The 25,494-nt window shown below is 39.8% G+C and overlaps 1 protein-coding gene across 1 annotated transcript in view; it reads left to right on the plus strand.

The window, feature by feature from the left end:
* Nucleotides 1-106: 106 nt before the first annotated feature.
* The window catches only part of KCNH6 (potassium voltage-gated channel subfamily H member 6), a 30,559-nt gene continuing 5,171 nt past the window's right edge, over nucleotides 107-25,494 (plus strand). The window contains exons 1-7 of the mRNA XM_051994958.1: nucleotides 107-182; nucleotides 882-1,112; nucleotides 9,583-9,744; nucleotides 10,021-10,232; nucleotides 16,054-16,479; nucleotides 21,593-21,992; nucleotides 23,855-24,054. Coding sequence (XP_051850918.1) covers nucleotides 107-182; nucleotides 882-1,112; nucleotides 9,583-9,744; nucleotides 10,021-10,232; nucleotides 16,054-16,479; nucleotides 21,593-21,992; nucleotides 23,855-24,054 — 1,707 coding nt within the window. The remainder of the gene's footprint in view (nucleotides 183-881; nucleotides 1,113-9,582; nucleotides 9,745-10,020; nucleotides 10,233-16,053; nucleotides 16,480-21,592; nucleotides 21,993-23,854; nucleotides 24,055-25,494) is intronic.

Consider the following 25,494-nt stretch of genomic DNA (forward strand, 5'->3'; position numbering starts at 1 on the left):
GGTGGTATCTACCTAACTCCAGGAACTTACAGCCTCTGGCTGTTCGACTGACAGGCAGAAGTCAGAGGATCGGGATTCCGGGCTCCTGGGCCCATGCAGTCAAAGGATGCCGATTCGCAGGGGGCATGTGGCGCCCCAGAACACTTACCTGGACACAATCATTCGAAAATTCGAGGGTCAGAGTGAGTGTGCGAGAGCTTGTAAACCTCTGAGGGTAGAAGGGTTTTCTGGGAGGGTTAATGGTTGGGAGTCGGGAGGAATCAAGAAGGTTGAGGGGAATGGGGAAGTTCCAAAATGCAAGGAACAGAGAAAGAGGAAAGCAGGAAAGAATTGTTCTGTATTCTGGGGTGCTCTCTACAACTCTCCCAAGTGAGTGGGAGTTGGGGTAAGTAGGATGCTGCCTGTTTCAAGCTCCTGAAACCCATCAACCTCCCAGCAATCTATCCTGTTTCCCTATCACTACCTTCCCTAAATTTTTTCCCCAGTTGTGCAGAGCACAGAAAGGAGACTCACTTCTCTGTGCTCAATTGGTTTTTTACAAATTAAATAAAATTCAATGTCTCGATTAATTTCAAAAAAATTTATTATTCAGCTGACATCATGCACAAGAACAGTGTCTTTGCCTCTCTGTTCATTTCCTTCTTTTTCCAGGCACCAACCCTTCTGAGGGAGCCTGTAGCTCCCACATTCTTCTCCCCTAACAAATTCTTCATCTCTGTTACCCACGCTTCTCCCTGACACATTTTTAGTGCACAACCTGGCTGATACCCATAACCTTTTTTCACATTTTTGATCATTCTTTTGCCCCTTTCCCTGTCCTATTTATTAACTCTAATTTATCTCCCAACCTCAGTCCCAAGCATTGATCTCCTATTTCTTAGGCCGAAAGTTCCTGATCGCCAATGCTCAGATTGAGAACTGCGCCATCATTTATTGCAATGATGGGTTTTGCCAGCTCTTCGGCTACTCCCGAATGGAGGTGATGCAGCGACCCTGTACCTGTGACTTCCTCACTGGCCCTGATACTCCACCAAGTGCTGTGTCCCAATTGGCCCAGGCTCTACTGGGTGCTGAGGAAAGAAAGCTGGAGATCCTCTATTACAGAAAGGATGGTAAGGTGGAGTGTAGGGGAAAAGATAGGGTCATGCTGAGCCTCAATTCCTCCTCTGTAGAAATGAGAACATTGAACTAAATAATTCCTAAAGCTTTCTCCGGTTCTAGATTTCTCTGAGCTTTAAGGAAATGTGTTTAAGCAGTCAAAGACTGAGTTAGGGAATTGGAGCAGGGATCTAGAGTCAGCAAGATGAGGAATTCTGACATTACTCCTTGATCTGGGATATAGAGGTATAGTGAATAGAACTCTGAATGTAGAATTGGAAAACCTGGAGTTCTAGTTCCAGCTGTGTTTCTTTTAGTCAATTAGCAGTAGGCAAATTATTTCCCTTCTGTGGACCTCAGTTTCTTACCCTTAAATCACAGGATTGAGCTAGATGATCTCTAAGATCCTTTCTAGCTGTTGAAAAAAAACCTACAAGCCATCTTTGGTTATATTTCTTATCCCTGTAGAAATAAAAGATGTCATGGTCAGAAATGGGGCTAGACCTTGCTCAAACTTCTTATCTGGTCAGGGATTGACTGCCAAACAGTCATAATCTATGTCCTGGGGACTTTTCTGGTACTATCCTTTCCCTCCTATCCCATTTACCCTTAACCTCCTGGCTGACAAGCGTAGGAAGTGCCTGCAGCCCTCATTCATTATAGCCCCAGCTGTCAGACAGCTGGGATAGAAATAAACTTTCGCTGATCTCCCTCTGTGTGGGCAGGGATTAGGGAACTCAGGTCATTCATCTTTTGCATCAGGGTCTCCACCAGTCCTAATGCCTCAGGAAATGCAGACAGGCAAAAGAAAAGAGGAGCTGGGCTTAATACAATGAAGCATATATTGGATTTAGTGAGAGAACCTGGATTCAAATTGCACCACTATTTACCTTAGGCAAATTATTTTAAACTCCCTCAGCTTCAGTTCTTCTTTCTGTAACACAGGGGAATTGGACTAGGTGGTCTGTAAAGTCCATTCCAGATCTAAATCTAAGATTCTGGACTGGAAATTCCATCATACTCCCTGCATTTTAGGATTACCAGAAAAGTGGTATATAAATTAAGGATGGACTTCAGCTTTTAAGTCTTCGGCTCCTCACCTTGGACCCCTCCTCTTCCACAATAGAGTTATAGGAATTAGTTTTTGTTTACCCCAAAATCAGATCATCCCCTAAAGTGGGCTACTGTAAAAGCATCAGAATTTCAAGAAGGGACAGAAGAAACTTGGGCAGAAGTACAGAATAGGAGATGGGAATTAGACCCTTCATGGCACACCCATTGATCACTTACCTGGACCAAGTTGAGAGTGAGTCAAAACTTAGAATAACAAACTATCAGAACTTGAAGGAACCTTAAAGATCATCCTCAGCCTGTGTCCCCCAATTTTACAGTGGAGGAAAATTACTCATTTAAGAAAACAGTGAATCAGCACTAGAACTGAAGGGTTATTGATTCCTAATCTTGTATTCTCTCTATTATACTACAATCTCTCTTCTGTAGAGCATATAAAAGAATTATCTTGGGGGTGAGGAGCAGATTACAAGAAGGAACTCCAAACTTCTTATTTGAAGTTTCAAGCTTTTTTGGACTGATTAGTGTAAAAGCCTCTGGTTCATATATGTAATATAAATTATGGATATGGTATAAACTTAAGCCCTTTTTTCAAATATAGGATCAGACTGAATTGATGATTTTGCTCCCTTAATGAACAGCTGAAATATTTGAAAGGGGGCAGAAAAAAAAGTAGTCTTGGATGACCAAGAAAAAGGGAATGAAAGGAGTTTCAGAGAAATGTGAAAGATCACATGGCAATGAGAAATAAATGTTTCCACATATATTCCTACATGATATTCCCACAGATTATGCTGGCTTTCACTTTAGACTACTCCCCCTGAACTAGAATAAATTGAGGAAATATTGGATTAGGGAGAGAGAGACTTCCACTATCATCTTAATCATTCTCCCTCAAGGCAGATGTTTACCAAATTCATCTCAGGTATTTTGAGGACTTTCCAGGAGTGAGAAGAAGCAGCTACTCATACAACTGAGTACCTACAAAACCTCTTTCTGCCTTCCAATTCTCAGGACAATCTGTTCCATTTTCTAATCCATGAAGCATTTTGATGTCTAGTTCTGAGTTAAGTGTTTATGATGTGGAGCCTAGAGCATTATCCAGGGAAAAGTTTTGAGGCTCTGCTAGCTAATATTCATTTTATGGTCTACTCTGTTCACATAGTCCTTTTTCACCCATGTTCATACACAGCCCATATTTTTTATCATTTATTTATTGCTCTTGTCAGTACTCTGTCTCCATAAGTCTCCATAGTGTTTGATCCTAAAAGCCCTAGGTATGGGAAAAAGTGATGCAAGATAAAACACTAATTGACCATTGACAAACCTTTTTCTGCCCCATCTCGCTAGGCAGATAAATGAATGTTCCTTTAACAATTCCCAAAGAACCTTTTGTCTTTCCCATTGTTTATCTGGGTGGGGGTGGGGGGAAGGCCCAGAAGAGAATAGGTAAATGAAAGGTCACATAGCCAAAAAGTGGACCCTGGAACTCTAAACTCTAGCCCTTTCCTTTTAAACCTATCCTTCCCATCTCATCTTGCACTCAGCCCTCAGTGTGATTGATAGGACTAGTGAGGAACCTGATGGAAGTTGGGAGACATGGGGAAGTAAGGAGATGAAGGAAAGAATAGATGCAAAGGGGATCTATTGAAAAGGGATAGGCTCAGCCAGGCTTTTCTCCTAGGAACCTAACACTCCTTCTCCCACCAATGTTTAGGGAGGTCATAGCATTCCATCCTTACCTTCCTCATCCTCACTCTATTTTCGGGACTCAAACCAAAGATTTATCCATAGAACATAGAAAAGCAGTTTGAGATGGCAGTTTGATAAAGTTTAATATGAGAATAAGGTTCAAAGACTCCTCCATGGTCATATCTGTCTCCAATCTCAAGGAAACAAAAAAGGAAAATTTCAAAGGGTAAATGAAAGGCTAGTGAAGTAACCAAGAGAGAGAAAGCCAGGAGGACAAGAGGTATCAGGGTGAGAATGGGAGGAAAGAGGAGGAAGCTGAGAGAAATCAGACTTTCCCACCAGAGACAATAAACTCTCTTATCTGAGAGATGCCTAACTATAGAGAAGTTTGTGACTTCAGAAGCCTCTCCCTTTGCCAGAACACTTATTGCATCACAGGATACAAGTCCAGATTTGGGGCTGAATAAGGGATAATGTCATAACAAAGATGATCAGTATGACCACTGCCATAGACTAAATAAGAAAAATTGAGGTGGAGAGGGGAGGTTTGCTTTTTGGCTAGGGGATCTTAATAACATTCTTAAAGATTTAGTCCATGAGTTCCAACAAGAAGAGCACCAAACTTGACATCAGAGTTCTAATCTTCAATCTTCACAACTTCCTATATAATCTTGAAGAATTCATTTCCTTCTGGGTCTCAGAGGCCTTATCTGTCAAACGAATGAGAAGATCAGATAGGATGACTTCTATGGTCTATGGTTCTATGAGTAAATTATTAACTTAAATGCCTTTGGGGTATTATCAATCTCTAGAGCAGGACTTCACTGCTGAAGATAGTTCTTTGTTTTGGCATAGGGAGGGAAAGGAAGAACTCAGATATCAATAAGATTTCAGGCTCATTAGTCATAGCTCCATTTGAATGATCTAGGTTTTTAAGAGGAATGAACTAGGCTTATGATCCCAGAACAACCCTGAAGGAAGAAAAGAAAGTACAGGCAGCCTGGCTTGGACTAGCTTGACAGAGATTATCTGAAAGAAAAGACACGAGGGTCCTTTTCTGGGAGTGTCAGTTTCCTCTCAATGTTAGGGGTTCCTCTCTGATTTTAGAGGATATTTTGTCTAACCCATACCCTCAATATTAGGGATTACAGAGGAGGTCAGAAAGGGGAGGAGGATGAGAAGAATCTGTCTTCTAGGTGGGGATCTTTCTGTTTTTCTATTACCTTCTCCACTCCTGAGCATTTCACACAGAGTTGGGAAGGGGTGAGAGACAGAGTGAGGTGATTAGGGGAAAAACAGAGCAAGGAAGGAGAGAAGGTGTGAGCAACAGAAGGGAGGGGGAGAGGGGAAAAGAAAAAAAAAACGGAACAAGAGAAAGAGAGAAAACAGAAAAGCACCCAACTGAACACATGAGTTTAAGATAGCCATCTTTTGGACTCTAGATTAAAGAGGAAAAATGAGAAAGGAATTCTTACCTATCAGAAGGATGGAAGAGGCCAATTAAATTGACTGGTAAAAGAGGAATGAGGAGTCTCCAAGGCCCCTCGTTGGGGCTACCAAGACTTGAAGCTAAAGTAAATGGTTACTTGTTTTATAGTTGGGAAAACTGTGGCAAAGATCAGCCCTGTATGGCAATGATGGGTTTTGAGCCAAATGGAGATAAGTGTGGTAGGATAGAAAAAATACTGGAGATAATTGAATTTGAATCCTGACTGCTACTCATAGACCATATGATCTCAGAGGGGTTATCTCTGTTCTCTGGGTCTCAGAGAGTCTCTTCTCTGGGTCTCTTATATAAAAATGAAAGGGACATATTCAATTATTTATAACTTAGATATATTGTGATCTTATGTTGCTTGGCATTAGGGGGAGTACAATATGCATAGAGCAGCATTATAGGAGTTTGAAAGAAAATTTCTCTCTCTCTCTCTGTCACATCTGTATTTCCTCTTAGGACACAGATTCATACAATTAGGGGTTATGTCTGTTTGTACAATTCTGTTTTTATGAGAGTGAATCCGTATGACTGTGTCCCTATCTAATTATATATTGGTGTCCTGTTTGTCCTGGATTTGAACGTTTCTCGGGAACTACTTTGTTGTCAGGGAATAGGAGAGTGTTGAATACTGTGGGATTTTATAAACTCCTTGGACTTGCTTATAATGCTATCTGAGTGAATATTAGGGAAACAATACAAAGAAAAAAGATTGGGGGTCAGAAGGCTCAAATTTTAATTCACTCACTAACTCATTTGTCAAACTCTCATTTCAGTAAATTAGATGAGTAAACTAAAATTTAGAAAAGTGCCAAGATATGTTCAAGGTCACCCAGCTTATTAGGAAAACTTGAACCAAATCATTATTCTTTTCCCCATTGCAGGCTGTCTTTCCTAAGTGAGAGTTAATTTTACCTCACTAGCCTTAGTTTCTTCATATATAAAATAGGTAATGGAGAAGGGGTATGACAATGGCCCCGTATCCCTTTCTGCTAATATTCCCAGATTCTATAACTTACCAACAAAGACATAACAGGCTCACACCAGGAAAGACAACTTCTATAGAGACAACGTGCTAACCATCTTCTTCTTACCAACCATCTCCCTCCTACCAACCATCTCCCTTCTAGAGTAGGGTCCCCTACCTGTTTCTCTGAACCCTAAGTTTAAGAAACAATTCCAATTAACATTGTTTTAACTAGAAATGGACAGAACCACAGGTCAGGGAAAGGGGAATATCCTAACTCTGGCTACAGAAAGTTGTTCGGTGTCTGACGAAATGAGGTGTCACAGAACTATAGATTGTAAAAATAGAAAGAAACCTCAGAAATTTTCTCATCACAGAATTTTCAGGTAGAAAATACCTCAGAAGCTATCTAGTCCAATCTCTTTATATTCATAAAAGGAAACTATAATACAGAAGTGGAGTGTGACTTTCTTAAAGATTTTGATTGCTACATAGAATTACTGCAACTGAGCATGGAAAGCTTATCCTAAGGCCAGTTGTGGGGCAGAGTAAGACAGGGCAGATCCAAAAATCTGGGCTATCAAGGGAGCTAGCAGCAAGTGGCCCCTTTTGACTTACTCCTGAAAATTCTGCTTCTGAGTTCCTTTGTGTGAATGTCTCCCTGTGGAGCCAAGCCCAGCAGCTGGTGAATGAGAACCTGGGGCTTTGAAAACTGGAATCTGACTTTAGAGAATCTTGCTCACAGGGGAGGGATGAAGGACATTTGTTTTGTTGGATTTGCTTAGCTGCACTGTGTAGATACATTTGGTCTCCCTACCAATTCTGCCCTCTAGCTCCAAGTCTCTATTGCTGTTGTCTCTGAGTTGCTGATGTCAGGGACTCACCTCCTCCTTTGGTCAAATGCCCATGAACTGAGACTAAGAAAAAAATGCAGATACCAAGGCATTTCAGAAGAATAGCTCAAATCCATGCAGTTTGCCCTTTCCTGATAGACCTTAGATCTTGTTCCACTAAGTTGTGCCATAACTGATTTTATTAGCCAAATATAGAGGAAGATTTCCATATTCAAGTGAGTGCCCATTCCATCTTCATATCTTGGAGCCATATATCTCAGGCAAAAAGGATAGAGGAATACAGGAAGTGGATGGGGTGAGCTATGAGAACTGCTTGCCCTCATTGAAGACCTACAATCATGCCTTGGGCTATGTGTAGAAGTTATACTGGCCAGGACTAGGGAGCTCCGGATGGAAAAAGAAAACTGTCATAATAGATAGAACACTAGACCTGAAGTCAGGAAAACCTGAGTTCAAATCCTCCTCAAACATTACCTGTTTATAAGCAAATGATCCAATGGGGTCATGGGGGAACAAATCTCACTGGAGAGATGCCAAATCTTATAGAGATAATATGGCTCCTGTACACACAAAAAAGAAAGAAGCATTTATTAAATGCCAATTATGTTCTAGGCACTATGCTAAGACAATAAATATTGTGTCTTTTGATCCTGTTAGGTAGGATTAAGTGACTTGTCCAGTTCACACAGCCAGTAAATATTTAAACACCAGCTGGGAACTCAGGTCTTCTGACTGCAAAGCCAGATCTCTAGGTGCCATCTAACTGCCCCCAAGTTTAAGAAGCAATGACCATGTGCTAGGTACTATGCATATAGAGAGTAAGTTAGGGGGAAATGCAGATAAAAATTCCCTCAAGGAGTTTACATTCCATCAAAGAGGATTGTATTCTATCATCCCACTGTATATCATAAGCGATATAAATATACATACATGTGTTTGCTTATATTTCTATCTTCCAAACTCAGCACAGTGCCAGGCACTTAGTAAGCACAAAAGTGGAGAAATGAATGAGGACAATGGAAGTAGAAGCAATGTGTGGAGGTAGCTTTTTCTGGGAGTTAAGCTATAATTGAGGGGAGAAATATAAAATAAGTTGAGAAAGTAGGATTTAGAGGCTTCCAACATTTTGGGTGGACCATGGTATAGATTTTACAGAATAACATAGTTGCACAGAAAGGGTTGCAATCTACATGGCTAAAGAGAGTAATTATGAAGATGAGAGAGCTGATCCGTTGAAATATTAAGATGTAGAGCCCTGGGTTGGGCATGAGTAACAGAGTTAGAGTTCCAGCTTTGCTATTTATAACCTATGTGATCTCCGGCTTTAACTGTACCTCTCTGGGCCTGTTTTCTCATCTTTAAAATGAAAAGATGGGACTATATGATTTCTAAGATATTTTTTCATTCTATGTAAAGCTATGTGTAGATCCATGAGGATATGAATGCTTTAGAGCTATGAAATGAATTGTTGCATATGTGAGAGGGAGTGGTAGAGATGCAGTTGGAAAAATAGGCCAGAGTCAGATTTTACAGGGGCTTCAATGCCAAAATAAGGGATTTGTACACTTGTGGGTAAAGAAGAGAGTCTTAAAAAATTTTTGAACAGGAATGTGACATGATCTTCCTCCAGTACATATTACCCAAGATAAAAGGTAGAGAGATGCTTGGGTGGAAAATAAAGGAAAGGAGAAAGACAAAGAAGAGTAAAGGACAGCCAGTGGTTCCAAGAAGGCTCTAAATCTCCTCCCCCAACTGCCCAACTGCATTAATCTAATCCCCATCTGTTCAATTTTAATTAAAACAGAACAAACCTCGAAGATTAAGCTCTGAGCCATTGAAGCTGAGCACAGGCCTCCCAAGCCCTGATGCCACTTCAGCCCTCTAATGACCAGCTTAGCTGCTCTCTCTGCCACTATCCTGGGAAGTGGGGCCCAGTCCCACCCCCAAAACACAATTTCATCCTGCCAGGCCCTGGATTCTGCCCAGGATTGCACAACCCTTGGCAGATTCCATACTCTACAATGTATGTTATACATGATAGCCTTGTTTGTCTGCTCCACTTACTCTTGAAATTGTCTCATGCATAGGAACCTCCCAAGTCCCCTAGTCAACTTCTTTGTAAATGGGTGAAGGGAGGAAGAAAGTTCCCCTCTTTTTCTCCAGTATCCATCCTTAGAACCTCATTAGGATCGAACTCTCAAAGAGATCAGAGTTCCTTGCTCAACCACCTTCGAGAGTTACCACCACAGGCCGTGTCATCTCTGAAGCTGAGCTGGCTTTCTATCACCCTGCAGGAAAGAGGCCAGCATTAGCTCCCTATTGGGATCCCTATCCTGGCTCTCAGGGTTAGGATACCTAGCTGGACTGGCATCCCCAGCTTCTTTGTGGTCCTTGATTGTCCACAGCTTCATGCTTTCGTTGCCTGGTGGATGTGGTTCCCATAAAGAATGAAGAAGGAAACGTCATCATGTACATTCTCAACTTTGAGGACCTGGCGCAGCTCCTGGCCAAGCGCAGTAGCCGAAGTCTGACCCAGCATCTATTGTCCCAAGGCTTCCTAAACTCTGGTGAGATAACCAAAGGGAGGAGGTAAGAGGAAAGATGAATGTCCAAGACAGGGGTACCACTGCCCAGTAGGGAAGGGAGGAATCTTGTTCTGTCCATGTTGCGTGTGATATCTCCACTCACCTATTCTACCCATGCTCTTGAACTCAGACAGCCCCCTAGCAAACTTCCCAAGAAAACTTTTGTGAGGGTGGTGGGGAGGAGTAGAGGATCTCAGCCTCCTTGCCCTGCCCTTCGGGCCATGAAATTACCTGCTCTAATGGAGATAATGCTTTCAGAATGCTCCAGGGGCAAGCTAGGTGAGCAAAGTTCTGCATCTGATGCGGACCAAGTCAAATATCGTACCATCAGCCAGATTCCCCAGTTCACACTCAACTTTGTGGAGTTCAACCTGGAAAAGCATCCATCTAGTTCTACCACTGAGATCGAGATCATCGCCCCACACAAAGTGGTGGAACGTACCCAGAATGTCACAGAGAAAGTCACTCAGGTAATGGAGCCAGCCTGGGCAAGTATTGTCTAGGTTTGGCCAGAGAGGATGATGGGGGAGGGGCAGAGATGAAAAGACTCACCCTGGATTCCAGGTAAAGCATCTGGTCTGCACAGCAACTCAGGCTCTGGCCAAGGGGAGAAAGGGCTGGTAAGCTGGGAACTATATCTTCCTTTATTCACTCTTTTTCTTCTTTTTTTTCTATTAATGCTTTTGTCATTTCCAAGTGCACACATCTCTGACCTAAGCACTAACAAACTCTTCCACAAATCAACACTGACAATTTCTAGTGCACTACATCCTATAGTCTATATAAAGAATAACCCGGGAGCCATGATTCTGCAAGTTGCTCAGTAATTCTGTGAGACAGTCTCAAGTATCTCAAAGGCTATTGTACCATGCTAGTAATCCCACAAGGGACTGATCTTGACAGATGAGTCAGTATATCTTTGCCAGTTCTGAAGTCTATGGTTCAACTCTGGCCCCAAGGGAACAGCATTGTCTCATGTAGGACAAGTATGGTATATATGAATGAAGGCAGAGAGGATTAGGAGAAAAGCCTTATTTCAGATAAAAAAATCCTTATCAGCCCTGAAAATCATTTTGGGTTTCTGTTCCTGAGAACATTCTACTGGACAAACTGAGTTGGGAAAGACACAACTTCAGCTAAACCCTCCAGGTTTTAGTTTTTACCCCTCTTCCAAGATATAGCTACCACCAATGCCCTGCTATCTGAGTTCTGGATTTAGTGGGAAGAACAACAAGAAGGCAAGGATAGTACCAAATAGGCTGTCAAATGGAAGAAACTTTTTGGCTGTTATAAGGTGGTAGAAGGGAGGGATTACCAGCTATAGCCACTGCCAAGAAGGAGCTATTCTCAGGAACAGAGTAAAAGATGAATCATATAGGGGACCAGTAGACACTGTCCTATCACCTCCACTGGAAATGAATGAGAATGAAGTGAGGAAATAGAACAGTGAAAGTGAGAAAGGAAGAGAAAAGGGGGATTGGGTGAGAAAAGAATGGAAAGGTTCTTTCCTTAATTGCCTCCTCTTTTCCCCAGTTTTAAACTTGGATCTATCCTCCTTGTCTTTGGGAAATAATAGAATCATAAATTTAGAGATGGAAGAAACCTTATAAGCTGCCAAATCTGATTCCAAATGAATGTTGAGAAGATAATTAATTATTAATAATAACAGTAATAAATCATAATAATATCTATATAGTATGACATGATAGTAAACATTTTATAATTATTATCTCATTGGATTTTCACAACAATCCTAGGAGGTAGATGCTATTGTTGTTTCCATTTTACAGATGAGGAAACTGAAGCAAATAGTGGTTAAGTGACTTGCTCAGTTAGGGTCACACCACTAGTAAGTGTGTGAGATTAGATTTGGACTCAGATTTTCTGGACACCAGGCCCTGCATGCTATCTACTTCTAATAATTCAACATTTCATTTTCATAGCCCTTTAAGGTAATGAGGTCAGAGATTTGGAATTGGGAAGTAGTTAAATCCAGTCTTCCCATTTTATAGATGAGGAAGCTGGGGTTTAGCAATGAGAATTTGACTTGCCCAGATTTACAAAGGCGATAAGAGGCAGAACTGGATGTGAACATAGGTTCTCCAGTTCCAATTCCCATATATACTATACTACATTTTCCCCACAATACTATTGTGGGTTAGGTCATGCAAGTGTGATTATCCAAATTTTACAGATAAATCAACTAACAAGCATTTATTATGTACCTACTGTGTACCAGCCATTGTCCTAAATGAAATGAAATCATCCTTTTCCTCAAAAAATTTAGGTGAGGAAACAGGCTCAGGGATATTTCATAGTTAAGGGGTTCAATCCTGGAATGAGGGATCTGAAGTCAAATTCCTTACCTGTGAGTTTTACACTTTTTCCCCAACATCATGGTGCTTTCAGAAAGGAAATGTCTGATTTCAGAGTTGGAAGCCAGCTAAGACAGAAAGATAATAAGATGAAGTGTGTACCATCCAGATACTTTTCAGGAGAGCTTGAAATTTTCTACTGTACTGAATCTATGGTGGAATGTCTTCTTGCCTTGGAAACTGCCCTAATCCTTCCCCTTAGCTATTTGATTAAGTTAGATAGACTTGTTTTCTAATATTGCATAACTCAAGTAAGTAATTTCCCCTCTCTAAACTTCAAGTTTCCCCGTGACCAAATAGCATTGGGGCTGTATGACAACAATCAGCAGATAGGACTCTGCACGTCTTTCTCACCTCCCAGAGAGAAGGAACCAGGACAGGAAAGTGAGGCAGAGGCTTTACACAGCACTGTTTCACTCAAATCTTATTCATTTGAATCAAGACATCATCTTCCTGACATCATTGGTTCTCTGAGAATGAAGGACTAACAACAAACCCTCCAAACCAGGGTGAATACCCCAAATCAGCCAGCTGCCTTTTTCATATCCCAGACTGACCACCTCCAATGGCTAAACAACAGGGCATCTTCACACATTGGTGCTGTTGGTACTTGCCGTCTCTCTGTGAATGGAAGGGTCATTGGTGGAGAGATGACAAGGATGATTAGATAAATATTGACAAGCTTTTGCTCTAGGCATGAGGGGGTTTCCTGTTCCTTCCCTTCCTGGAACTCTTCCCATCTAGCTCTGGAGGTCACCACATCAGGCAGGGGAAAAATCAATTCCTTCCCTGTATCTATCTACCCAGGGTCTAGTTGCATGCATACACCATGATGCTCCCATCTAGATCCACAGCTCTTCAGCCCTATTCTTCTTATCCTACCAAATCCCTCTCTTTCTTTCACCCTCCACTACCCCCATCCCTCGATGAGATGGAGCGGGGGGAGGAGCACTCTGGGGTGATGCTTAAAGAACAAGTGCTAGAAGGAAATCCAGATAGGGTGAGTGGAGCACATGCCTACCCTGGCGGTTGGGGAGAAAATAGGGGTGGGAAATTGGGAGAGGGAAATATTTCCCATTTGAGTAAAATTCCAGGTTCTTAATTTTACAAACAATCGGGAAAGAGCTGAGCACAAGGTAGACATGAGCATGCTGATGGCTTCAGGAAAAAAGGGTGCAAATCAAGGCAAGTTGACAAGCTTTTATTAGATACTGTGATAAATGCTAGAGGTATAAGAAAGATGCACGACAAGAGAGTTCTTGCTCTAAAAGAACCTACAATGTCAAGGGGAAGGCAACATTCAAACTATGTATAAACAAGACATGTATGGGAGAAATTGGAAATAAGCAAAAGAGGTAAAGTATTAGTATTAAATGGGATAGGAAATGGAAGGGAAGAACACTTCTTGCAAGGTAAGATTTTAACTGAGAACTGAAAATAGCCAGGGTAGGCAAAGATGAGAAGGGAGGGCATTCCAAACATGGAGTACAGCCAGAGAAAATGCATGGAGATGAGGGATGTCTTATTATAAGAAATAGCAAAAAGGCTAAGTTCCCTGGACTCCTGGAGGAGAGGAAAGTGTATAAGACTGAAAAGGTAAGAAGGGGCCAGGTTGTAAAGGGCTTTAAAAGCCAAATAGAGGATTTATATTTAACATGATAATAACAGTGAGCCATCAATAGAGGAGAGAGGGGGCACCTGAAGGGTGTGTGATATAATTATCTCTATGCTTTAGGGGCAATACCTGAATGATCAAGGGAAACTTTGGGAGGCAAAAGGCAATTTTCCAGCAATTTTCATGATAGTTGCCCATGCCTGTTTTCCCTTCCTAGACCCCAATACTGATTCCTATCAAGTAATCCTCTCAGGGCATTTTGACTTTTGAATATACCTCTTTAGTTTATATGATTCTCTGAGGATGTAGAAATCATTTCTTTTCTGGAAAAGGAGAGAACTGGACTCAGGTATTGTCTCAGTGTCTTTTTCTGTAAAATGAAAGGGGAGAACTAGATGAGTTCTATGGTTCCTTCCAGCTCTGACATACTATAATTCTTTGAAATACCAGGCTTACTGTTATCAGTGTTCTTATTACACTGGCATCTCATGGTACAGAACACAAAGAAGGTGCCATTTTCTATAAAGCAGGAAGTGTGTCTATCTTGGACCCCCATCCAACAGGGTTTAGTCGCTAAAGTTACAAAAGGACCTATGAGTCTAGACTGCAAAGACAGCACTACATGCAATGCCCTGGTAGTTGCTTGTTCTGTTGTTCTTCCCTGGTATTTCTTTTGGTTAGCACACACTATTTTTTTTTCCTTCTTTAGGGATGCAACTTCTTTGTTCATTCATTTATCATCTATTTTTTGAGTGTGCCTACTCTGTTCAGAATTCTGGATAAAATTCAGGGGGAAATACAAAAATAAATAATAGGTCTGGTTCCTTCCTCAGAATCAAAATTACAACAGCATAAATGCGGACTTACCACATCAATATCCAAAAGGGCATGCTTCCTTTCCAGATGGTGTGCTTCCTTAGCATGGTAATTTCTATTTCTGTAAAGCTGTACCTCAGTTTTCGATCTATGCTGGCCCTCATCACCTAATCACTAGTAACCCATAAACATGGTGCCCTTCTACTAGGATCTATTTTCCTCCCAACCTTATATGGAAATGAGGGTCAGACTATCTGGGGCACAGGCTGCTCCTCTCCTAGCATGACTTCATCTATAGTTGATTATTCTAAGTATCACCATCATATCTCCAACTATTGTTTGTCCATTGTTGCTGCTTTGCTTGCCGTCATGTTGTTTGTTGTTTAGCTTTCTTGGCTTTGAGAGTTAGGGCAAACCCCCAGTGTTTGATTTCCTGATCTGACTATCTATTCCATTTCTCTCTATCATATTCCTGTGGGCTGTCCTAGAAGTGGGGAACAGAGGAATGAAGCTCAGATTGGATGTGTGCATACATACACTTAGGTGCATACATGTATGCATACATGAAATATTGACCTTAACAAGCTGGTTTTATGGATTTAGTGACTTGCTTTAGAGAGCAGAAGCTCTTATGAAAAGCTAGACAAAAATTGAATTTCTATCAATCACACCTGATTTAAAATGCTCTATTTAAAAGAACCCTCTGGCAAATCCTATAAAGCAACCCATTCTTTCATAAATGTGAACATCTATGTTTATTAATATAAGTTTGGTGTTGAAAAGGTCAGCTTTTCTTCAGGAATAGCACAATTGAATTCTGCTTCTATTCATCTGGATAGAAGATGGCTATAGTGAAAGGTCCACCTTCACATTAAAGAGTCACTGACCCCATCTCTATCTACTTAACTCGTGTATTGACTCATCCCCACACAGACCTCATCCCTCACAGACACCATCCCTTCACATTTACATTAATATTTACTCTTTTTAATATACATCTTCTGACAGATATTCTGTCATCTCTTATAGATCCGTTCAGTAGGGCACAGGAACTGGAGTTAGACCAGAGTTCAAATCTGGACCCAGATGTTTACTATGTAACCCTGGGCCAGTCACTTCAATGCCACCTACCTTAATTTCCCCATCTATAAAATGAGACTAATAATAGTCTCTATCTTCCTGGGTTGTTGTGAAGATAAAATAAAATGATATTTATAAAGCATTTTGCAAAATTTAAAGCACCATATAAACACTATTATTATCGTTATTCCCTCACATTCTCCATCATATTCATTCCTCACTAACATTAACTCTTTTTAGGCTATCCTCTCACAGATTTCATCATTTCATTTACCCATCACAGATTTCTTCTCTTACATACTTTTCCTCTTCATGCTTACCCTTCACAGACTTTCTTTCTGCCACCAAAACCATTTATTGTACCTATTTCAATCCAGACTCTGTTCCTTTGTTCTTCCCACATAGGTCTTGTCCCTGGGTGCAGACGTACTTCCTGAGTACAAGCTGCAGGCTCCTCGAATTCACCGATGGACCATCCTACATTATAGTCCCTTTAAGGCTGTGTGGGACTGGCTGATCCTTCTTTTGGTTATCTACACAGCTGTCTTCACCCCTTATTCAGCTGCCTTCCTACTCAATGATCAAGAGGAGACTAGATACTGGAACTGTGGCTACTCTTGTAATCCCCTCACCGTGGTGGAGCTCCTCGTGGATATTATGTTCATTGTGGACATTATTATCAACTTCCGAACCACTTACGTCAATTCCAATGATGAAGTGGTTAGCCATCCGGGCAAGATTGCTGTGCACTATTTCAAGGGCTGGTTTCTCATTGACATGGTGGCTGCAATTCCCTTTGATCTTCTCATCTTCCACACTGGTTCTGATGAGGTGAGAGATACCCTCCCCAGAAAAGATACTAGGTTACCAATCTCCCTAGGCTATCATGAGACACATAAATTATATCCCTGGGTTTTCCTTCATCAAATTATATCCCTGAGTTTTCCTTCATCAACAGTTTATATGTTAAATTTATAAAGGATCTTAGAGATCATAAAATATTCCCATTTTAATGACCAGAACATGGAAATCCAGAAAAATGAATTCATAAACAAGTAAATGGCATAGTTTCTGTGCTGTTCTTCTGATTTCTTATCTAATATTCTCTCCACTTCAATATGGTGCCTTTTGGGGGCAGCTAGATGGCATCCTGGATAGAGTACCAGCTCTAAAGTCAGGAAGACTTGAGTTTAAATATGGTCTCAGACACTTAAAACTTACTAGCTGTGTGACCCTGGACAAGTCACTTAATCCCAATTGATTTGCTTCCCCTAAATTATATATATAATGTCTTCTTTCAAAAATCTTAGATATCCCTAAGATTCTTTTTTTGGAAGGATTACCTGTATGTTTCTTAATGTTATTAATCCATATTTGGCAAGGTTAAATACTTTTTTCTAAATCCAATTAACTATAACTTTCATACTCTAGACCAGTGGGTACTAGTGGGCAAAGTACTTAGGGGCTTAGTTCAGAACTTTGTATTTATCCCCATTAAATTTCATTTTATTCATATAATCATAGATTTAATACTAGAAGAGACCTCAGAAACTATCTAGTCCAATCTGTTAATTTCTCAGAAAAGGAAACTGAGGTCAAAGTTTATGAAACAAACTTTACACAGCCAGTAAGTAGAAAAGATGGGATCTGAACCAAGGTATCTAGATTTCCAATCAAGTATAATTTTCATTCTACTCTGCTGCTTTCCAAATTTTTTTTGACACATGGTTATTGCTTTTTAAAATCTTTTTGACCCAAACTCTGTCAAACAATCAATAAGCATTTATTAAGCACCTACTATGTCCCAGGTTCTATCATCCAAAGAACATGTCTACTTTCTCTATAAACTTTGTGTCATCTACAAATTTGAAAGGCATATGAATTCATCCAAGTTTTTGATAAAAAATACTGGAAAACACAGGTCAAGGACAGATCCTTGACACATTCCACTAAAATCTCCCTATAAGTTTATATAAGAGTCCAGTCATTTAACCAATTTCAAAAAGAAATCATTTACTTGGTATCAAATCTTTCTATCTTATCTACAAACATGGCCTGAGAGACTTTTTCAAATACTTATTGCTGTTATTGAGTCATTTTATTCATGTCCAACTCTTTGTGACCCTTTTTTGGTATTTTCTTAGCAGAGATATCAAAGTGATTTACCATTTCCTTCTTCAGTGGATTGAGGCAAACAGGGTTAAGTGACATGCCCAGGGTCACACAACTAGTATGTATCTGAGGTCAGATTTGAACTCAGGTCCTCCTGACTCCATACCTGGCACTCTATTCACTATACCTGAGTACTCCCATACTCCCATAATAATATATTCTAGAACAGGAGTATTTAACCTTTTTTGTGTCCCATCCCCTTTGGCAGTCAATAAATCCCTTCTCAGAATGTTTTGAAATGCATAAAATAAAATACAAAGGACACCAATTATTATCAAAATATTTTAAAAACAAACTCACAGACTTGGGTTAAGAATCTTTCTAAACCCCAGCTTAAATTTGTCAGGAGTAGAAATCAACATCCTTGGTCTATAATCTGCAGCATTATAATACCTCTTCTTTTTTCAAAAAATTGAAAAATTTATCTTTCTCCCATCTCACAGCTACTCTTTTACACCCCAAATTATTTCAAAATTCATCAGTCATATCTGAGTTATTTCAATCTTCTAAACTTTTTTTGACTGTGTGGATCTATCCATAAAATAATTTTTTTGAACCTGAATCTGAAATTTGTGCTTCCCAGTAACCTCTTCATTTTGCTTAGGCTTCCTTTTGCACTAAACATTTTTTATTCTATCCTTTCCCAGTTCTAGATCATTATCCTTAGAAAACAACACAGAAGCAAAATAGGAGCTCACTAGTCATTCTCATTGTCATTTGTTATAGCATTTCAACTACAAACAATATTCTTCACTTGCCCCTAATATAGTTCTTTTTTTAATTTTATTTTTAATTTTTATTTTCAGTTCCAAGCTTTTTCCCTCCCATTGTTCCCCACTCTCACCCCTTGAAAAGGCAAGAAATAACATACTCATTATACATTTGAAGTCATGCAAAACCTATGCACATCAGCCATACATACATAATTTAAACAAAATCTTTTTTTGTTTTCTTTAGGAGTTATTGCAGACAGCTTCAATACTACTGATAAAATTTTTATAAGACTGTGTTCCTCCTTCCAGGGGAACAGTTAACAGCAGTCTGGGCATTAGAATTTTATCTTGCCCATTTCTATTCCTTCTCCAAGCTTCTATTTCCAGCATTCAGTGAGCTGTTAAAAGATCTTAGCTTAAAAAGATCAAGTTTTCCCACTGCATCCGGGGTCAACTCTAGTCATCCTGATCAATATCTTGCCATGTATCCAGATGGCTCTGGAGGAGAAAGTGAGGGTGGTAACTTTGCCCAGCCCTTCCTTATTTAAATACAACTCACTTGTATATCATGGCATCACTTTCCTGATGTCATAGTCCTCTTCAAGAATGAGGGATAAACAACAATAACAATAATTTCCAGGATATAGCAACTTCAGCCCTTAGTCTTCCACTATCCCAGTTTTCAGGCTCTTAAACTACACTCCCTTCTCTGGCCTAGGAAGGAAAGCCACAAGTTTAGACCTCACCTCTGAAAAGTTTTTCCAAACTACCTCACTCTGATTAAACTCTATGCCCCTTAGATTTTAATGTAATTATGTATATAATATGGAGCACAATGTAGCCATGACTTGGTCAGTGAGTCTTGGATGTTGACTGAGCTCCAGAAAAGTAAAGTGATTTGCTTATGTAAGCCTCTCAGTTCTGAGGGTCCAAGACAACATTTGAATACAGGACTTCAAGTCCACACGACTTTTATGGAAATGTTTTGCATAACTTCACATTGCCTTCTCAATGAGAGGATGGAAGGGGGAAGGGAGAGAATCTGGAACTCAAAGTTTTAAAAACAAATGTAAAAAAGTTTTACATATAACTAAGGAAAATAAAATGTTAAAACAGGACTTTAAGTCCAGCACTCTAGGTTACTATATCTTACTACATCATAATACTAGCATAAATACTTACATCATTATCTATAGCCTCACTATTGCATTATAACTCTTCTTATAGCTTCTATCTGAGGAAGGAAATGGCAAAATATCTCCAGTATTGTTGCCAAGAAAACACCATATGGGTACATAAAGAGTCAGTTGTGACTGAAAAGACTAGAGATAGTTGATAACATTTATGTTTCATTTCCCCCAAGTAATTTATAATTTCCTCAATGGTATCTACAGCAGTTGAGGCACTTAGATGAATGTTAGATAGACCTCTGGGTAAGACCTGAGTTCAAAAGTAGCTTCAGATATTCACTAGTTGTGACACTGGGCAATTCATTTAATCTCTGTTTATTTTAATCCATTTGCTAAGAAAACGCCATATAGGGTAACAAAGAAACAGAACAAAATACAAAATAACAAAATACACATCTGGGTGCTATACTAGGTAGAGCATTAGGTCTGTACCTAAGAAAATCTTCGATCAAATCTGGCCTCAGACACTTTTGAGCTGTGTGGCGTCAGTTTCCTTGATTATAAAATGGGAATAATAATAGCACCCATCTCCCAGGATTGCCACGAGAATCGAATGAGATAATATTTGTAAACTTCTTAGTTCAGTGATTGGTATATAATACATACTTAATAAATGCTTGTTCTCTTCCCCTTTCCTTTCCCTGGTCCCCAATCCCTTTCTATTACTTTCATGAACTTCCATGTGCTAAGTACAGAATTAAGTATATGAAGTACAACACTTGAATACTTGTTTACTGAGTTAGTGAATGGCAACTATTGAATAAGTGAATGAATGAATCAGCAAATGAATTAATAAATAAATGACTACTTATCAACTAAAGTTTAAACTCTTTAAAGAGTTACTCAGATGTTTCATCTGGATCCTATCTACCAGTCCAGCCTTATTTACTTTTTTTTTTTTAAATTAAAGCTTTTTGTTTTCAAAACATATGCATGGATAATTTTTCAATATTAACCTTTACAAAACCTTGTGTTCCAAATTTTCCCTCCTTCCCCCCTCTCCTCTAGATATCAGCCTCATTTTACATTACTCCTCTTCATATAGCCCACATTCTAGCTATACTGAAATAGTCTCCATCTCTCAGTCTCAGCCTGCTCTCTTCTGTACTTATCCTTTGTTTAAGAAGGTCCCTATGAAGAGAGGAAGAGAGGGAGGGAAAAAAATTCAAACTCAAAACCTTGTAAAAATTAATGCTATAACTTTGCTTTCACAATTGGGGGAGGGGAGGTTGGGAGGAAGAAAGGGAGAGAATCTGGAATTCCAAAGTTTTAAAAACAAATGTTAAAAATGGTTTTACATGTAATTGGGCAAAATAAAATATTAAGTAAAAAAAATCAACTCTGTTATATTCATACTAGAAAAATGAACATTAAAACATTTCTTGACATGTAACAGGGGAAGAAATAAAATATTATTAAAAAAAAAAGTCCCTCTATTTAGACTAGACTCCTGCCCAGTTCCATCTGTTGAACCACCTCTCATCCTTTAAGTTCTGACTCATCTCTCATCTCCTCCATCAACGCTTCTATGATCTCCTCCCCTCCCCAGGTGAAGGTAATCTCTCCCTTTGCCTCAAATTTCTCTGGGCATTTTAGTTGGCTTCCCTTGTCCCCTATCATATTCTACTTAGTAGCCTATTTGTGTAGATGTCTTATTATCTCTAGTAGATTGTAAGTCACTTGAGCACAAGGACTGTGTCAGTTTTCATCTCCACATTCCCAATGCCCTAAAGAGTGCAGGTGTTTGAACAATGTGTTGTTGAAATTAAGCAAGTGAGTGAGTGACGGAGCGAATGAGGGTCCATTGTCTTCCCAAGCCCTGGGCTGCTTGCCCAGCGCCTTTATCTGTCACCCTTGCCTTTATGCCAGACCACCACCCTGATCGGACTTCTAAAGACCGCCCGGCTGCTGCGATTGGTGCGAGTGGCCCGAAAGCTGGACCGCTACTCAGAGTACGGCGCAGCCGTGCTCTTCCTCCTCATGTGCACCTTCGCCCTCATCGCCCACTGGCTGGCCTGCATCTGGTATGCCATCGGCAACGTGGAGCGCCCCTACCTGGAGCACAAGATCGGGTGGCTAGACAACCTGGGCGACCAGATCGGCAAGCGCTACAATGACAGTGACCTCGGTTCGGGCCCCTCCATCAAAGACAAGTATGTCACTGCCCTCTACTTCACCTTCAGCAGTCTCACCAGCGTGGGTTTCGGCAACGTGTCCCCCAATACCAACCCCGAGAAGATCTTCTCCATCTGCGTGATGCTCATTGGCTGTAAGTGAAGGCTCCGTCCTCTGCTCATCCTCCACCCACTTACTTCCTTGGGGATGGTTCTCACAATGCAGTTCGGCAGTTTAGAAACTGGCTCCTAGTAATGACTATGTATTTATGGAGCATCTTTATTTCTAGTCTAGTTTGTCTGTTTCCGAAATGGAGCTCTTCCTGGGATCTCATTCTCCCCCCGCCCCCAAAAAAAGTCCCATTCTTCCCACTAATTTAGGCAAGTTCTACTTTTGTGGTTATTTGTATTTGAAATGACTATCCTGGATATTCTGTGGGATTTTTTTTTTCTGACCAAGGTGACCTGAGAATAGAAAAAACTTCTTTGGTGGTGGTATGATGGGGGTCAAGAAGGGATAAGAAGCCTCCAAGTCCTCTGTGAAATATTTCCAAATATAATGAAAGGTGTGCTGTTGTCTAGGAGAGATATGAGCCTTTCCCAAAAATTTAAGATTATAAATGTGGGGAAACAACAAATATGGAAGGGAAATTGGAAGATTTTCAGGGGGTATTAAAGTAAAGATTTTTTTTTTGGTTTGAAACTAATATCCACGTGAATTCCACTAATAAAGATCAGCAATTATTTTAATTTAAAATTATCTTTAATTTAAAATTTTTATTTTTAATTTAAAAGTATCTTTAAAGTCTTAGAGAATTAGCACTCCAAGAAGTTAAGGAACTTGTCCATAATCAATAGGTATGTCAAAGGACTTCCTAACTCAAAGACTCTGTCCACTATATCATTTTATCTCTCAGTATTTTTTGTGCCCTTTAAATATCTAAAAATCATTTTATTGTTAATTCCTTCACCACCACCATCCCTAAACCTGGATTATAAATGTAGCATCTGTAATGTAATTATGTATAATTTGATTTATTTACAATATCATATTTGGCAGAATTGAAGATAATTTCAGGAAAAGAGATTTTGAATAGGGTAAGAACAAAATGTACACAATTGAAAGAACATATTTTCCCTCTTTTGTTTTCCTTTTTCTTTGAAACAAAGTATGTCTGGGCCAGAAGATCCCAAGAGAGAGAAAAGGAGAGGGAAAAGGAAATACTGATTATTCATAGTGATTTTCTGCCAAAAATTTCTCAAGTGAATTCAAAAATTATTGTGCTTTGGAGGAGGTTTTTTGTTTTGTTTTGTTTTGTTTTGTCAAGGACTGGCAAGTGAAAGTGGGTAGATTAGAAAATCTATAGGGTTTTGTGTTTCACCAAAGTGGTTGATGGTTCCTGACTTTTTGTTCCTCCATCTTTGTGGAAACCTGGGGAGAATAGGGTCCTAAGGATACCTGGCTCCAAGAAAACTCCTTGGGAACCTAAAAAATTGCCTCAGAAAACCTGGGCCTCAAGATTATTACAAGAATTTTAGATATTTTTCTCAGATACTCAAAGATGAAGGACATACAAAATCAAAGGGGGAAAAAAACAATCAATCAAATAACATTTATTAAGTGACTACTATGTTCCGGGTACTATGTTAAGTGCTAGGGATACAAAAAGAGACAAAAGAAAATTCCTATCCTTAAGGATCTTATGATCTAATGGGGAGGAAGAAATAAAGCAATCTGTCTATAGGATAAATGGGAAATAACTAACAGAGAGAAGGTACTAAAATAAAGAAGCATTGGGAAAGGCTTCCCAATATAAAAGATACAGTTGCTTATGGAGGCAAAAGGCAGGCAAAATTATATTCTTTGCCTTGGATACAAAAGTAACTAGTGGGTGGTGTTGCTATGAAGTTGTTTGAAGTTGCAGAGGTGCTTCAGTGGATCTAGGAGCTCACTCTCCATCCCCAGTTTATTGAGGCTTCTGAGTTCTGGGGATTCATCCTCTGCTTTTTCCCTCAGCCCTCATGTATGCCAGTATCTTTGGCAACGTGTCTGCCATCATCCAGAGGCTCTACTCAGGAACTGCTCGTTATCACACCCAGATGCTTCGGGTCAAGGAGTTCATCCGATTCCATCAGATTCCCAACCCACTACGTCAGCGCCTTGAGGAATATTTTCAGCATGCTTGGTCCTACACAAATGGGATCGATATGAATGCGGTAAGTTGGAAGCTAGACATGGTGAGGTACAATAAGGAGGTAGGAAAATGAAATATTCAGGTGGGAATGTGGGGCAATATATACCGACTGTATATAACATGATGGCTATAGCTAACAAAAACAAGCTTCAGATAAAGTCTAAACTAAATGAGGAAAAAACAATTAGTGAGCACATAAGTATTTTTTCTTGAGCCATCTGTTCAAATGTTTTTTGTTTCTTTCAATAAGTTCTCTTTGACTGTTCTACTACTAAAACATGATGGTTCATTTGCTGAACCAGGATCCTTGATGTGGAAATACCCACACAGAAAAAAATTATCCTCAAGGCAAAACACAAGTACAATACATATTGTTTTTCTTCATCTTAAATATTATTTGAAAGTTGGGTTTTAGTTGGGATATGGATACAGTGAGAGATATGTAGTAGAGAACTAGGAAAACCTGGATTCTAGTAATTGCCTCTGATGTCATTGGCTATGTGACCGTGGGCAAGTAACCTCTCACTACTACTCTCTGAGACTGAGTTCTTATCAACATTGGTAGAAAGGAGTTTCCCTATCAGGTGCTTTCTATAACCAGTGAAATTACAGATCCAGACCAAATCCATATATTGATCCTGTTTAGTACATGCTTCAGCCCAGCTATATCTTACCAAAGGAAAAGAATGCATCAACTTGAGCATGCTTGAAGACCTTAGTAGAGGCAAAAATAACAATACTATGGCAAAAGCCACAGCCCAGGAGCCAGGATTCTATATGTTGCTTGTAGCATATCATGATAGTATGGTAACCAGAGCTATATCCCATAGTTCTGAGAGCTTCTTTCTTCCTTTATGTAGAATGGAATCTTTAGACTCTCTAAGTAGTCTCTTTGCTTCCCAAGCCCAGGCAGGTAACCCCGCAAGAAAGGGAAGATCTATCAGCAATACTATCACCTTATGTCTTAGATACTTGTCTATGACTATAAAGGAGGTCAGGCAATAAATGAGGGACTGTGGTATAGAGAAATGAGTGATGATTTGAAATCAAAGGATCTGAGTGCTATTGATTATCTCTTTGACCTCAAGCTAATTGGGCTTATCTATACTTTTGTCTTTAAATTAAAGTGGAACTAGATGTCCTCTCAGAACCCTTACAAGCTCTTAGATTATCAATCTATGATCCTGAGTGGACATTGTTATGGAAACATAATGCAAACTATAGAAAGTAGAGGGGAAAGGTGGGAGCTCTGGATTGGTTGTTAATGATTTTCATACTGGTACTGGAGCCCCATCTGCCCAGATGTCTTGATAAATTGTATTTTTACTTTATACTCATGAATAAATTCAAGTGTTAAAGGAAGACACCACCACACATCTCCAGCCCAAAAAGAGGAACCTAAATGAAACAGTTTGATGACAGATTATAAAGTCATTTATTGTCTGAGCAAAAGAAACTCTCA

The sequence above is a fragment of the Antechinus flavipes genome, chromosome 4 (genome assembly GCF_016432865.1).
Source record: "Antechinus flavipes isolate AdamAnt ecotype Samford, QLD, Australia chromosome 4, AdamAnt_v2, whole genome shotgun sequence".
Taxonomy (NCBI): Eukaryota; Metazoa; Chordata; class Mammalia; order Dasyuromorphia; family Dasyuridae; genus Antechinus; species Antechinus flavipes.